The sequence below is a fragment of the Astatotilapia calliptera genome, chromosome 11 (assembly GCF_964374335.1).
Source record: "Astatotilapia calliptera chromosome 11, fAstCal68.1, whole genome shotgun sequence".
NCBI lineage: Eukaryota > Metazoa > Chordata > Actinopteri > Cichliformes > Cichlidae > Astatotilapia > Astatotilapia calliptera.
In genome coordinates, this window is record NC_137432.1 from 10739994 (window position 1) to 10755734 (window position 15741).

At 39.7% G+C, this 15741-nt stretch overlaps 1 protein-coding gene across 8 annotated transcripts in view; it reads left to right on the forward strand.

Annotated features, from left to right (window-relative positions):
- Positions 1 to 200: 200 nt before the first annotated feature.
- LOC113032879 (protein MTSS 1-like) overlaps positions 201 to 15741 on the forward strand; it is a 52217-nt gene continuing 36676 nt past the window's right edge. For 5 of the 8 annotated variants that reach the window (XM_026186038.2, XM_026186041.2, XM_026186042.2 and 2 more), the window contains exons 1-3: positions 203 to 765; positions 2483 to 2544; positions 8415 to 8488. In XM_026186038.2, the coding sequence (XP_026041823.2) occupies positions 694 to 765; positions 2483 to 2544; positions 8415 to 8488 (208 nt within the window). In that variant the 5' untranslated portion in view covers positions 203 to 693. Of the gene's footprint in view, positions 766 to 2482; positions 2545 to 8414; positions 8489 to 15741 lie in introns of all 8 variants that reach the window. The other 3 variants (XM_026186044.2, XM_080307801.1, XM_080307800.1) reach the window with 2 other exon arrangements.

The following is a 15741-nucleotide window of genomic DNA, read 5'->3' on the forward strand; positions in this document are numbered from 1 at the left end:
TCCTACGTAGGTACTTCACAATAAAAACCAAAAATAAAAACCTTGAGCTACCACCAGGTCGTAGTATTCAATTTTAAATTATGTTCGATTGGTTATTTGTGTCTATTAATGATATAATTACAACGCCGAACAAGCTATGACCTTAGATCCTCCAGTAAGTTGATGCTTTATTTTGATGACAAACAGGCGATCGGAAGTGCACTTTTTGTATCTTTCGGCTAGGCTTGACGGCTCGTTACTGCTTTTTCTCCCTCTCAGTGTTGTGAAGTAAGGGCAAACCTCGGGTGTCGATATTAAAGCTACCTGTCAAGCTGCGGAATAACGTTATCAGCTGAACATCGTGGATTTTATGCGTTTCGATTGGCAGACTTCCAAACAGTATCTTGGCGCTTCAGTTATGGATATGAGCGGGGCGGCGTGGAGGGGAGAGGGGGATTTAAATTTCTTTTCGTCCCGACAGCTTCTTTTGATTTGAAGTAGTTACGGTGCACCTCAGCAGAATAAAACGGCCAGTGTTTCCTCGCGATAAAAGTTACTAGAGCAGTCGACGTTATTTCTCGCGGGTTTCCTTGATTTTTTTTTACGAATCAGTTTTAGGGTTGTGTAGAGTTTGTGTTTTTCGTGGAGAGCGGAGGAGGTGAAGTGAAAACGGCTCTCGGAGTCGGGACTGACCGCTGGAGTTGGTCCTGAAAAATGGAGGCTGTTATCGAGAAGGAATGCAGCGCGCTCGGAGGACTCTTTCAAACTGTTATCGCAGACATGAAAGTAAGCCTTTTAAACTTTACACTATCACTTAATTTACCAAAGAGCCACATCCAAAACATAACTAGCTACTTGACTCTCCTAACAGCAGCCTGGTAACTGGTAAACGAGAGCCGTGGTTGGTTAGCTAAGTTTAAACTTACACTTAGAGCCAGGCTTTTGATCTCAGCTTAAAATCAACCCTAACCTCTTGTATGCATTTATACGAATAGAAAAATGATTTTCACTTGATGGTTATCAGCTTGTGTGGCCATAATGTAAATTGCCCTGCTTCTTTTGTTTTGCTTTTTTGCGGTATGTGTTTTGTTACGTTTCAATGCAGTCTTCTTATTTGCTCCAGTTTGAAGCAGATGTAGTGACCAACATTAAAGGCTAACTGGGGCAGTCACAAAACTAGGGCGTCTTGTTTTGATGTTATTTTTTGACAGAGCTTGGCTGATGAGACAATTAGCTGATTCCCCAGCTGTTGTGTTTGCCTAATGGAATGCCCGGGGACCTAGCTGTCAGTGTAGAAACCTACCCACAGGGTCTGAAGGCTCTGACATGGCCTGCCTGATGGAGTCAGAAAGTTTGTTATGAGACCTTCTTCACGCCTCACTCCCTGCTCCACTGAATTTTTTTTTTTTTTTTGGTTGTCAGGCCACTCTGCTTGCAAGGTAGTGCCAATAAAAATGTGCAAATGCACGTAGTAATCTAAACAAAAAAGATTCAAATTCCCATTGTCTTTTATGGCACAGCTGATGAAGATATGCCTGCCTACTGTAACCTTTCACAGTATGTAAGCCTAATCTGTTAAGGAGTGATGGCAGGATAGGGTAGATGCAGGGGAAGCTCATTTGTCTTGGTGATGTTTAGAGAGAGAGAGTCAACAGGAGGTTTGCAGAGGGGACCAGGATGACACGATGAGAGAAGATGGGCAGAGGTGATGTAAGGGTGACTGCATTATTCAAAGAATGATAGAGACCATCCCTAGTCTCTACTACCAGGAGTAGTAGAGACTAGGGATGGTGTTTGGGTGTAAAGTTTGACAGCATAACATAACATTCCTCAGGCCTCTGACAGTAGTAACACATTAATGGCAAACATGTGCTCATGCTATAGTCATCATTTTATCTTGTGCTCCCTTACTAGCTCCTCTTGACGATGGATTAGGCCACTTGGTCTCTTTAATGGTTTTGATAAAAGACTCTTCAGCTATTTTCAGCCCGGGACCTGAATTAGGAAACATTTAAAGCCCCCCTATTGGGAACCAGGCTCATTATACCATAGTATTAGAGCTAAAAGACATCTCTGACCCCTTTTGAAATCTAACACGCGCAGGACGTCGTTGAGCCCATTCCTGTTTTTCAGTTAAATGTGTCTGTGCAGGAAATATTGAACAAAACATGGGTGAAATGAAAGCCAGATTTTTGGGAGAGCCAATGATTTTCATTTGCATACAACTGATTGATTCATTTTTAGCTTTAATTTATTTCCAGAAACCCTCAGGTCTGCTGTTGATAAGGTGGAAAAACGTGTTATTTTGGGGTTTGGTTGCATAGGGAAGCCTAAACCTTGGTTTAGATTTGTTTAGCCCTGCAGGTGAGGTGAGGCGAGGCATCAGTATGACCTTTATCGGTTTAATTCTTATGCAACTGTGGGAAAAGTGAAATCTGATCATGTCATGAGATCTTGTCAGTCAGTCATGATTGAGTCTTTTTTTCTTTTTTTACTTCCACAGAGCAGCTACCCTATTTGGGAGGACTTTATCACCAAGGCAGGCAAACTGCAGTCGCAGCTCAGGTGAGAGCATGTTTTTGTGCATGTGTATGTGTGTTTTTATGTCTTTTACTCATAGAGGTAGATATTGCATAACCTAATAGATGGGGGCATTATCATTCTCGAGACTAATCACAACAGGTTATAAATTTTTACAGGCTAAAGGAGATTACTTGCACATGAACATCTTTGTATTGCTGTGACCATTTCCTCTAAATGGACAAGAGGAACTAGCACAGCAGACCCACTGGATCCCCTTGTTATGGTGGTCTAAGGGTTTGGGTTTTTCCTCAAATTTGTTACCTGTCTGTGTCATTCTCTGAAGCTTCCATGTCACAAGCTTAATCACCAACACATGAAAACGTGACATGTGCAGTTTAATGATAAGACTGTAGCCTTTTCTTTTTCAAAATTGCGAGGTTTAACAGGTGCATATTTTCATCTGTGTGCTGAATGTGACAAACAAACGGAGAATAACACCATATTCACAAGGGGATGATAAAATAAACATAATATATACGAAAATCTAAAGATTTGGGGTTTACAATCTTTTTTTAACAACAAGTACATCACTAATCGTTGCATTTGTGATGACATTTGAGCAAATTCAGATAGGTGGGATAATAAACACAGGGCTGATTAACTAAAACAACACATTATTTAGTCTAATAATAATAATATCTCATGCACGCCAATGGCACAATTAAGTGAATAAATACATATATCCTGGTTTTTGCCTTCATCACTTACACAGCTGATGATTCGCTTGCAAAATATGGGGTATTGAAGAATTGCTCTATAGCAATATCAGTCTCTAACATGTATGTGTCATGGGATAGACTCCCAAATCACTATTGCGTAACTTCTATGGTACCTCACGAATGAGCAATGGAATTTACACAAACGTCTCATGCATTAGCAATACTGCACAGGGGTCTTTTACATTTCCCTCTTCATCATTTTCCCGTCTTTAGGACATTCCTCTGTTGTACAGTTACACACCTTTTGCCGTTATTATTCCAAGTCGTCCTCTAACAATGGATGCCAATCTCAGCCACCTCTCCTAGTAGTTTTTAAGTGGGCACGTGTCACCAGTCCAATAACTTATGACAGCTGAAATAAAAGCTCATTGTCCATTGGGTTCTGCAAACACAAGTGTCCTGTGGTTTCAATTATTCTTTGATTAACAGTGCATGGCATTTTTCTTTCCATTTAAGTGTCCACGTGTCCTCAAACAGACTAACAGGGACAGCTGTATAAAGGCTCAGTGACTTAACAATTCTTTCCAAGAGGAATTCCATGTCCTCTTTGTCCATTTTCTCACTATTAGGGCTGATTAATGGTGATATGTTATTCAAGCGTCTCCATCATTCAGGGGTTAAATATGTGACCCTGGCATGCTAAGGCTCAGGGGAGTATTTGTGACCTCTTTGCTAATGACTGGTTGTTTAGCAGAACAGTGTTTGTGTGTCTGGGTCTCCGAACATTGGTAAAAGTACAAACCTGCTGATTTTGACTTGGGGTGGGGTTTACACTAGTGAGTTTACACTAGGATCTTTTTATTTAGTCTCAGTACACTAGTGGTAGCTGGATGATTGTTTGCCTTCTTCGTGGCATGTAATGTATAGTCATTGTGTCAGTTGGACAGCTCTGTGAGGATGAGCCAGTTGATGCTCTCAGAAAACATTTCATCCTTCACAGGATCATTTTAGACTTAATGTTCCTGATTAATCTTGGCCTACACCCGCTACAGTCTGCAGTGGTTGTTGCATATGGGTGCCTTTAATGATGCCCTTGCTGCTGGATCACTAATAAGTGCAGGATTGCTCATGGTGACCTACAAATAAGACTAATTCTTTTGCCTTTAAAGCCTCTCTCAAGCCATTACAAATGCAAAAATAGCCCCTTTGACTACATCACAACCCCCAACCCACAGTCCTCTGTAATCTGTTTGGGGAGTGGACTACATAGAGGGGCGCACATACACACAAACGCATATGCAGAGTACGACACAAACACACCCACCTTCCCTCCTTGGCCTGGATAAGTGACTAGCCAGCGGTGTTAGCGGCATATGTCTGTGTGTGTAATGATGCCCTAAGGCAGACTACTCTGTAATTTAGCCCCTCTGCCCCCCTCTCCCCTACGAAGTAACTAGGAAATCAACCAATTACAGTGTTCGGGTAGTTCTGTCATTTTTTTCTCTGCTCTTTGTGGTTCTAAAGAGTTTCACACACACACACACACGCACAAATATATACACATGTGTTTGCGTATAGAACAGAGCTTTGAAGAAGGCAGGCAGGGTGGAATATAGGCTAACTGATTTCTAATGACAGTCCTCCTTTAACTTGTCAGTGTTTGGTCTGTTTGGTGTACCGAGGTTGACACAGCTGTGTCCAAGCTGGACTTTGATACGGTCCCCCACCAGTCTGCTTTTAAGTTCATTTTCTGTTGAAAGAGACTAACATAAACCTTAAAAAGACAGCTCGTGTTGGATTTGAACTATTTTTCTATCTTTAGAAAAACTTACTTGGCTCAAATAAGCAGTAGGATATGTATATAGATTCATTTATTGATAAAGAGCTATCAATTTGAGTTGAACAGACCCTCTTCCTACTCAAACTTGCTCCAGTTTCTTTCCAGTTTCTGCTGCACTAAGAATAGGGCTGTGAGGGCAGTGGTGCTGAATGTATCATTGTCAGAAAGTGCACTTTGCTGGACTGTGTCAATCTGTATAGGGAGTTTGAATTGGCTTGACCAAAGCCTTCTGGAATAGTTATGTTAAAGTCATTTATGCTAAATCAAGAACAGGGGTGTGTGCAGATTTTAAGACCATTGGTAGAAGTGAGGTCACTATTGTACTGCTGTCGAGAGCCGATTCTTTTTTTTTTTCTGTCTTATTTTTGGCATGTTGAGACTTTTTTTTTTTTTTTATCCATCCATTTTATCCGTTTCTAGTCCTTATGTGGGACTGTGTCACAGGACCAGCACTCTGAGTAGTGATAGTCAGACCTCTCTCTCCTCAGCCACCTCATCCAGCTCTTCTAGGCATTCCCAAGGTATCCAAAAGACATAATCTCTCCAGCATGTCCTGGATCGGCCCTAGGTTCTCCTCCCAGTTGGGTTAGGGTTACCAATTTTCTTTGTGTTGTAACACAAAAAGGTCACAGAGCTGGAATTAATGTTAAAACTAGACTAATAGCATTTTCTTGCAAAAGTATGTAGCAGATAAAAGCAGATAATCATCACAAGTAACGGTTAACTACCACATATTGTACTTAAGTTGTCTTGAGCCAGGGTTGCTGAAAGCAGTGTTTGCACAAGTCTGCTTTGAATTAATGACTTAAACTTGACTTTGCTGCAAATGCACGTAAAATATGATCCATAGACCAATGTGTGCATGTTATAAATTAGTGGGGGCAGATATCAGTTAGAGGTTGTTCTGGTGCCCGCACTGGGCTTGAAATAGAAAGGAATCTATGTCTGCCTGCGCGTATGTTTCTTTTTCCATTCGCAGGACACACCCCAGGATCTCTTGGTCAGCTCTGAAACAACACAACACTTGTTAGGCAATATTGCATTAGTTTTTTTGCAGTGATAAAGAAAAAGTTTTGTCCTTTGAAGGATGTTAGCACCTAACAGCCCTGCTCTGACTAATCTTTGCATCAGGGTTGTTTATCATCTGGTCTGCTTTTCCTTTCTGTCAGCCTTGCATAAGGCCCCTCTGAGATATCTCCAAACAACTTTATTGAAACAGTGAGATACAAATGCACACTATATGTAAGTCAGCATTAGGAATGTATGTGAAGCAGAATTTATTTCCATCACTTGTTCTTGATTGAAACCCAGTTTCCTTCTATCCCAAAAGATATGTATTAATAGAAAACGATTTATTATTGCGCTCCTGATAATACTGTGAGACATAAAGCAAACTGTGTCAAGTCAATGCTGTAGAACCAGGGTTGATTTTCTAATTAGCTTATTCCTTCATTGTTTCTTCCTGTTGTATCCAGGATCCAGCACTACCCACACTGCAACACAACTGCTGACAGATTGATTGAGGTTTAGGTGTGTTGTGCAAAAACCTTTCAGCCTTGCCTTGTATATGTCTTTGGATAAACATCTATTTTCATGCCTCCATGCTGGCGACAGCCCATTCATAGCCTGAGGCATTATGCTTTCAGTCACCATCATCCATGCAGAAATGTAATATCCAAAGAATGCCTGGAGCAAAGTTAAGTAAAGTAAAAATGTTTAATGGGAAAAATTGATAAAGAATAAAAGTAGGGGGGCATTGTGACAACAGTTCATATTTGTGCAGATGTCTAATTAGTGACACTAAAACCTTATTTGAATGTATCGCCTATTATTGCTGGAGAAAAAGTTAAAGAAGGCAAGTTTGAGATGATTTGGACATGTACAAAGGAGGGATGGTGAACAGAGGAGGAAGACCATGGAGACGGTTCATGGATGTAGTGACTTGCAGAGGGTTCATATGACAAAGAAGGATGCTAGGAATAGGATGAGATGGTGGCAGAAGACCCTTAGAGGGACTATCCAAAAGAAGAAGAAGCCTTTATGAACAGAAAAAACATGGATGGAACCTGACTATACGATGGTGGCTACAACCCTGATGTGTTATTGCTATTTCTGTAGTACATTTTTCTTGGAATATTAATACTTTGCAGTTCTGTCCTGTAATCAGTTATGTGTTGTTGTTTTTTCCAGTTGTGAAACGTAGTTCCTAGTGGGAAACTCCCAGGTTGTGTTATGAAGGTTTTGTCTTTACCCATGGAAGTTAACAAGTATTTGACAAATTAACATCCCCTGTGTTAGAACAAACAATCTATTGTGGCTGGGAGTGCTGTGGAAAATTTCTCATCAATTGTCTTTCTTTGTCTGGCACGCATGACTGATTGCGGTTGCCTAGTCTCTGTTTGGTAGATCTGATATCACATACATGCACGTGCCCACACCGAGAGCCTTTCATCTATTTATACCTGTGATCTTAATCAATGGGAGATCTGAAGTACGTTAACTTGTCAGTGGGTTCGACAGTTAAGCCGCCTGCTGCGAGCACGCACAACAGCTGGTCTGCCGGACAGCCAGGTCGGCAATCAAGTTGGTGTACTAGGAAGACAGTTTCTGTAGTGAGTAAAACAGAAAGTAATCAACACAAGACTTCCATTCATTTTTATGATGCACTGGATTTTGCCCTTTCTGTAATCTGCCACGATTAAAAGGTAGTTTATACTGCACTTGCACTTTGCTAAGCGATGCAAGATGACAGGAACGCCGGTTTAAGTTGCACACTCGCTCTTCCATTTCACAGCCGAACAGGGTAGATCCCATTGATCCTTTCATTGACCTGTAAGTGTGGCAAACTCGAGAGCCGCTCTGCTGAGCCAGACAGATTCCAGTGGTCTCTTAAGTAATTGCATAGACATTCCTCACACAGCAGGGCACATTCAAGTTTTAACCTAAATACACACTAAACAATATGTTCAGGATACTCTAGCACATTTATGCCATTTTCACACATGAATTTCGGGGTATTTTTCCACAGTTGTCCTTTCTCATATGTAGCACACAGCAGGAAAGGGTCCGCTAAAGGAAGTGATCGCGGTTTAGGCGAGAGAGCTGCCTGGGTAGAGCATGTAGGAGGCAGCACACGTGATGTCCACTGTTTTAATGGTGAACGTAGCAGAGAGTTATCGGTTATGCTGGACTGCACTAACGTCTCCCTGTTGGGTGGCTCTTTTCATCTTAAAATGATCAGATTTGTTTGTGTCTTTGACTACCATCACTTGTATGCTGCAGTTCTTTTTTTTTTTTGGTAAGTTTTTGTCATTTTATTTTAAATCAACCTTTGTCTTTCTCATTTCTTCTAGGGCGACAGTGGTTGCCGTGGCCGCCTTCCTAGATGCATTTCAGAAAGTGGCCGACTTGGCTACCAACTCAAGAGGTAGGAAGTTTCAGTGTGTAGCTGGTAGTAGTATTCTCCATCAAACCTACTGTTCGTCTCTTACACGTCAGACCGCACTGCTCACAGGGCTAAAACTGTTGCGTCATTGTTTGACAGTCTATGTGTCTTATTACTCGTGCGTCACTGTGTTTGTGTAGCTCTGCTGTGCTTCTGTCATATGGGTAGTAAATCACTCAGTACCCTGTTTGAAGCTCTGCTGCAGGCTTTTGTCCTGCACCTCTACCCCCCTCTTCTCTGCTTCGTTCAACAGACCCCCACCTACACCCCACTTCGGCTACATCTGGACTCTGTGGTAGCATGCTTTTATTCTGTATGTTTATGAGAGCGTAAGGGAGAGGGTGAAAGATCTCATCCCTCCCCAGCCTTGACACCTCCAGCCCTGCACCAAACTATTAATAGAAACTGAGATAGACATACACATTCATCACCTCACTCACAGCAAAGAGAACGAGAGAAGAGTGTACGGAGCTAAAGAGAGAGTCGGGGGAGTGCAGGGAGTCTTTGCTCTCTTCGCTCTCTGGTGTTGAACTCATACAGTAGACTGTATACTGTTGGCTTTGAAGGAGTCATATTCAGTTAGCTTAAGAGCATTGCGTCATTTTCTTTGTGCTCTTTCATCACTTTCCATTTTTGTTATTTATATATATATATATATATATATATATATATATATATATATATATATATATATATATATATATATATATATATATATATATATATATATATATATATATATATATATGGTAGAGGTATCAATCATATACCACCCCTCATTTTTTGTTGCTCTGTTTTTCAGACTTGACTAAACACCTAGCGATTCAGAATAGAGGCAAACATGGATAATGAGTTATAATACACTGCTGCATGTCTGGGACACAGGTAGATAACCTGTCCATAAGAACTTTACTAATGAGTCTCAAATCCTAGATTTACAGATCGAATTTAAAATAATCCATTATACAGAAGTTACATATTAAACCTTTTGTGTGAATTATTGTCAGTAGCTTACAAAAGCTTTGACAGTATCTTATAGCAAAGGGATTTTAGTCTGCTTATCACTGCATTATCCTCTAAAATGCTTGTATAAAAATGCTTTAAACTAATAGAGATCGAACTATAATACCATCAAACCTACATGGGCACACATGCACTCTTTGTCTACCTAATGGCGGTATTCCTGCAAGACAAGGTTGTTTGATTTTCTGTGGTGATTAAAGACTTTACTGAATTGGCTATGCACAAGTGAGCTCAGAGAGCTGCTGTAATGACAACATGTGTTGGAGAGATAATGGGGAGAGAAGAACACTGAGTAAAGATGTGTTCTTTTGATATTTTGAAACAGTTTGTTATGCCCTTTGAGCCAAACTGTCAAAAGTCTATTTATGTCGGAATCCAAGAGCACATGCTCCAACTGAAGTGTTTTAGTGGTGCACCAGTTGTTACCCATCTTAGCAGAGTTAGCCTGAAATCTACACAGTTTTCCTTACTTCTGTAAAATTTGGTGCCCAAACACTTTGATGCGTTCATTAACAGAAACAGAGAGACATGTTTGGAGTTTTCCACTCCTCTGAAAAACAATGATACTGTATTGCCCCAAATAAATGTGGAGGCTGTCAGATTATCAGTAATATATGGTCGATAAAGGAGAGATTAGGCAAGTCTTATTTCTTGCCTCAGATTTCTCAGGATAACAGTCCGTTTTAAAACAGTTGAAGTAATTATTATTCAGAGACAGTTGGCACTGAAAGTGTTCGGTTAGCTCAGTTTAACTGCAGGAGAACGTTAGGAGACTTTGAACTTGCTTTTAGTCATGGATTAAATAAAACTGTAGTGGGCAGGAAAAAAGTCAGGTGTCACAGACAAAGTCTTCAGTGTTGAGAAAAAAAAAGGTAGTGATACCATGTGCAGTTTTAACAGCTAAACTTAGCTTTCAGTGGGACTCAAAGATTACATGAACCATCAGATTTGTATCCATTAAACTTGTTTTAATTTCTTTAAGTAGATTTTTTTATGTATACAGACTTCAGAGGGGCTAAAATTGGCTAGATTTTTAGGTCTTTTTGGGAAACAAATCTTTCAACATCTCACTTCGTCTCGTTCAAGATCTTACTGATGCTTGTGTTGAAATACAGTAAATATTTCTTTTTAAATGTCATAGTCTCTGTGTGTGTGTCTTCAGGTGCTTCTGAGGCCTCACGTTTATGCAGTACATTGTGACCTCTTTTATTTATTTCTTTTTATCTACTCCAATCTTCTTGTCCTCACATGTGCACATATTAAAGGTCAATTAACGTCTTAATCATAATAAGAGAGGTTTCGATTGCCCTTTTGGGTAGTTAATGTGTTGTATTGCCTTTTATATATTGGGAGGATTATAGTATAAAAAGATTTAAGGGGTGATCTATAAAACCGGCAGACTTTGATATCTGACAGCAGGTACTTTTATTGGCGTTAACATGAAAGGACTGCTTTATCAGTCAGATTATAGAAGCAGCATGAGGTTCGACTTTGCTTTGTGGTGTTTTATAAAAACTGCGACATGTGAGAAGTGCATTCCAAATTTTATCTTTGGTGCTTTCAGTTTTTATGGAACAGGACAGTAGGTGTGTGTGTGTGGGGGGGGGCAGATTTGAACCTAACCTGTCACGTGCTGATCCAGGTAAGCCATGGCAGCACCCCATCCAAGATTTAGTTTTAAATAATGCATTTAAATGTACACAGGCTGGTGGGTGTACAACCTTCATGGAGATATGTTTGCTGCGTATTACCCTACAAATCATTACACATCCCTGCACATAAAATCCTTTCATATCCTCTTAGTCCTCTAGTATGAAGTTAGGGGTTTTTTTGACTCCACTTAAACTTATTTTTAGCACTGGATGGCTTTCATGTGCAGCAGCAGGTGTGAGATGCAACCCAAAATGCTTCTGTGTTTTAAAGGAGAAATGTTGAGCTAGAAAGAGATTTCAGCACCACCAGTGGTAATTTCTTTGCCAATAAAAACACACTGAGACTGCCATCCTTCTCTGGGGAGCAAGCACGGAAACAAGTGGTGATTTAAAGAAGATCAAATTTGCATTTTTCAATCAAGACTGTCTAGATTAATTTTGCTGTGCCGGTTGGCTTTGTGTAGGTCGGGGATGTTACCCAGAGGGACATTGTGGGGTAGGGACTAAACCCTGTGAGTGGAGTGTTGGGAAACAAAAGGATAGCATGCTATACAACACAGTAGTGTCTTACACTGGTATTAGGTTTTAATTATATTGTTTCTCTTCTATAATCAGAGTTAGATACTTGATGGTCTTTGTAGACCTTAAAATAGAAGTTTACTGTCCCATTGGGAATAATAATTAGGTTGTATAAAGTGTCTCAAAACACCTTAAGTTATCTGTTTGTATGATTGACCAGTATTATTGTTGTTGTTAGAAATATGCTCTTCATAGACTATCTGCTTATCAAAAACCTCAACGATTCTTCGACTGAAGGAGCATCTTCACTAAAGAGCTGAAGATGAACATGTGTAGTAAACGTCGCACTGAGTTATTGTGGAGATCAGGGTTGCTGGCAATAAAAAGCTGTAAAACAGTGGTCGCCTTTGACAGCTCCCTGAGTTCCAGTACTAAAATGAAAGCACCTTTTTCACAGAATCTAACCCTTTTCTAATATTTTCCTTGGAAAATAGATTTTTTTTTTACCGACTCTGGCTTCTCTCGTATATTTTTATTCCTCGTGCGATAAGTCAGTTGCTTTATCAAATTAGGATGTAGCCATATGGTTTCTTGATTACTGCTGACAGGGTTTTGGAGTAGCTCTCTCAGGCCTGTTTAGTGGCTATATAAATAAAATGTTTGCTACAAATTACATTCAGACACTATTCTACACTTATTCCCCTGAGCTCTTATTGATATTGAAGTACATTAAGCCCACTGAGGCAACCTTTAGATTGAAGAAATTGTGTAAAATCTCAGTAGTGCTTTGTAGCCATACTGTAATTGTTTCAAGCAAAACACACTGGTCTTTTAAAACAACCCCCCGGTGTTAACATTAGTAAATAGTCATTGCATGAGCTAATCATTGTGGTTTAATAAAACGCTTCAGCCAAGTTTTGGATGTAGTCCAGCGAAAGTCTGTAGCAATATAATTATTAGCTGTTGCTAGATGTTTCTGTAGAAATGTGATTTATAGTGTTTGAATTCAGTGATGAGGACCAGATGTATTGATAAAGATTAGCAGAAGAGAAAAAGCATGCGAACCTCGAGCATTACGCCAGTTTCTGTAATACATGGACCAAGCTAAAGACACATGTATTACCAAAATAAACTCAAAAGTTTATTGTCTACAGTTGTAAAGGTCTAAGCTTACTGGTTTATTAGTTGAATACAATCAAGGAACTCGAATGTCAAGTGGATAAAGTTTAATAAAAGTAACAAAGATTGACTTTAGTTTTAGGGCAAAGCATTTCTTATTCTAAGGTAGACGATAAATTACTCCTTAAGCTTCTGGACATTTTCTGTGCTGTTGGAAAAACCAACATCAGCACTGCAGACCAGACCAAACCATCAGCTGAAAGATTCAACATAGATAAGGTTGTTGGATTTCTTTTGTCTCTGATTGTTAAACCTACTTAGAAAACTTAAATCTGTAGCTACCCTGGATTGCATTGGTTTCAGGCTCGATTGTATTTAAACACGATTCATCAAGTGATGCTAGTTATGCTCAGGAATTGCTCTTTAGTAAGCTTTTTTTCTTCACTGTTGACTTCACTCTTTCATTTATCCTGCACACACGCACGCATCTACAGAGCCGTTCTGGCCTTGAAGCAGTGTGACAGTGTTTGTGCTAATAGGTATAATGGTTCTATTTGATTTAAACTCATGTGAAAACGTTAATGATTAAACATGTTTTGAACATGTCCTCCTGTGCCCTAGAGACTGGCAAACAAGCTGACACTAAGAGGTGTCTGTGAATTTACTGAAGGAAAAAGAGTGACCTTCTTTTAGTTAGTTATTAAATTAGATTCCAGTTGACGGTGCTATGATTTGATTCCACGGATACTCACAGGCTTGTTTGCTTCCAAAATGGAAACCATATACAACTCTAATTCCAAAAAGAGCTGGCACAAAAAATGTAAATAAAAACAGAACGCAGTGATTTGCAAATCTCATAAATCTGTAATATGTTCACAATACAACATAAAACATGTCAAATTTCTAAATTGAGGAACTTTATCATTATTACAATACAAACAAGGTCATTTATTTGCAAATTGTGTCTGTCATCATTTACATTTTAAACAGTGCTCTAGCTTTTTTGGAATTCGGATTTTTGTATTGATTTTTTTCAAGATTTAGAGTTAACATTTAACGTTCCTCTCCTTTTTTTAAAATATATTTCTGAACAAGGTGCTGGGTGGTAGATGGAAAAACAAGCTGAGGTAGTGTTTTGCACAACTTTCGCTTTCCATGGAGACAACACAAGGCAGTCTGGAGTGTCTATTTCCTGACTGCAAAAACTTGAAACAGTAGCGGTCATTGGTGAAGAAGGAGACAAAGCCTTATTGAATCCCTGAAGAGAGAGAGAGCGATAACAGGGACACGAGAACAGACAAAAACAGCTTTTCTGGAGAATAATCCTTTCTCTTGTTTCATCAAGCGACAGTCCATTTTCCATGTAGATCTTCTTTCCCTCTGTTTAGTATCAAATTATAGATGCATCATTGTTTCCTCTTTTACAGAAAGATCTTGTGTGTCTGTATCTGTTTCTGTGTGCCTGTGGTCTTTTTTTTGCTTGTTTGTGTGTACATGTATATCTGTGTTACCTTTCTCAAGGCAGCCGCAGTGAAACAGCTGACGGCATCTGGCCTGCACAGAGAGATGATCTCACTGTATGCAACAATTGAGACACCAAAAGCTAAAGTTACAATTAATAATATAAAGAGATGTTTACACTTTATAAGAACTGCATATTGTTGGAATGAAGCGGTCTCTTCGATGAACCTCTTGTCTCGCAGCTGTCTCCAGCGTCACTGTGTTGGACTGCATATGGCGACAGCAGTCCTTGTACAAGCGTGCAGCCTCAGTAAGTTTGGCATGACTGAAGTTCAATATGATGGAGTGTCGGTCTGTGGGGTGAGGCATTCTCTGGAGAGACAGCCCAGCGACATCAAGGACAGCAAACTGGCCAGACAGGAAGGAGGCTGACTTGTTAGCAATCCCAAAATTTTCAAAATAAGATGAGCAACGATATTTGTCCACGAGTAAAGTGATGAGAGGTTGTCCTTTTCTTTTGGACAAAAACGGTAAAGATAATAATAGGTAGTATAAAAGATGGACGTAGCCACCATGACATCACTGATTAGTTAGTGAAGCCTCAAGCTGTTTTTTTTTTTGGGGGGGGGGGTTCTCTCATCGCCATCTTGGTGTTTTGACATCAGATGTGCCAAACAAGGAGTGGATATGATTGTGAAACCGAGGACTCCACAAGTTCATTGACAACTTATTATCCAATGAGCACACGCTAGATAGTCCTCCTTTCTGACTTGTGCAATGCCCGTCGATTACGAAATAAAGTTAACGTTTTATTCAATGAAACTAGTGATTAAGCCCATTAAGTTTCCAGGAAAGTATTTACTGAGGTCTATACATTTCTGTCTTGTATTATATCTGTTATTTAGCCCATATTAGCAGTTTGTCCAAATAAGGTCTGTGTGGGAAACAGTGCACTTGTCTCTCACACCTTATTTCCCCAGAAGAGTTCACAGCAATAAAAATAATCCATTCAGTTTCACAAGCAGGTTGGCAGGTGTTAGGATTCTGTCGCTACTTGTAGAGTGTGTACATACCCAGTGTGCTCTTTAAGTGTGTGTCTGCATGTGGATGTGAGCCTGTGCACATACAGTATGTTAATCCCCGTGACTCTGTCAGCGGCTCTGATGTTGAGTCTGTTTGGACACGTTTGAGTCCGTGGAGATGAAATAGACACCTGCCACAAAGCTTACTTGTAGAAGCCTGTTGGATCTGTTATAACCTAAAAAGATTAGTTAGCAACTTTTTTTGTAGAGCTTATAATTACTTTAATCCTCTTGTGATCTATATCAAATACATAATCAAAATAAATGTTCCATGAAAACATTTTTTAAGGCTCTAACCCTAAAGGCCAGATATTTTATTGTGCTCCCATGGTGTAATATTAGTTAGCTGTTATTAAAAGGATAAATCTCATGCACATCC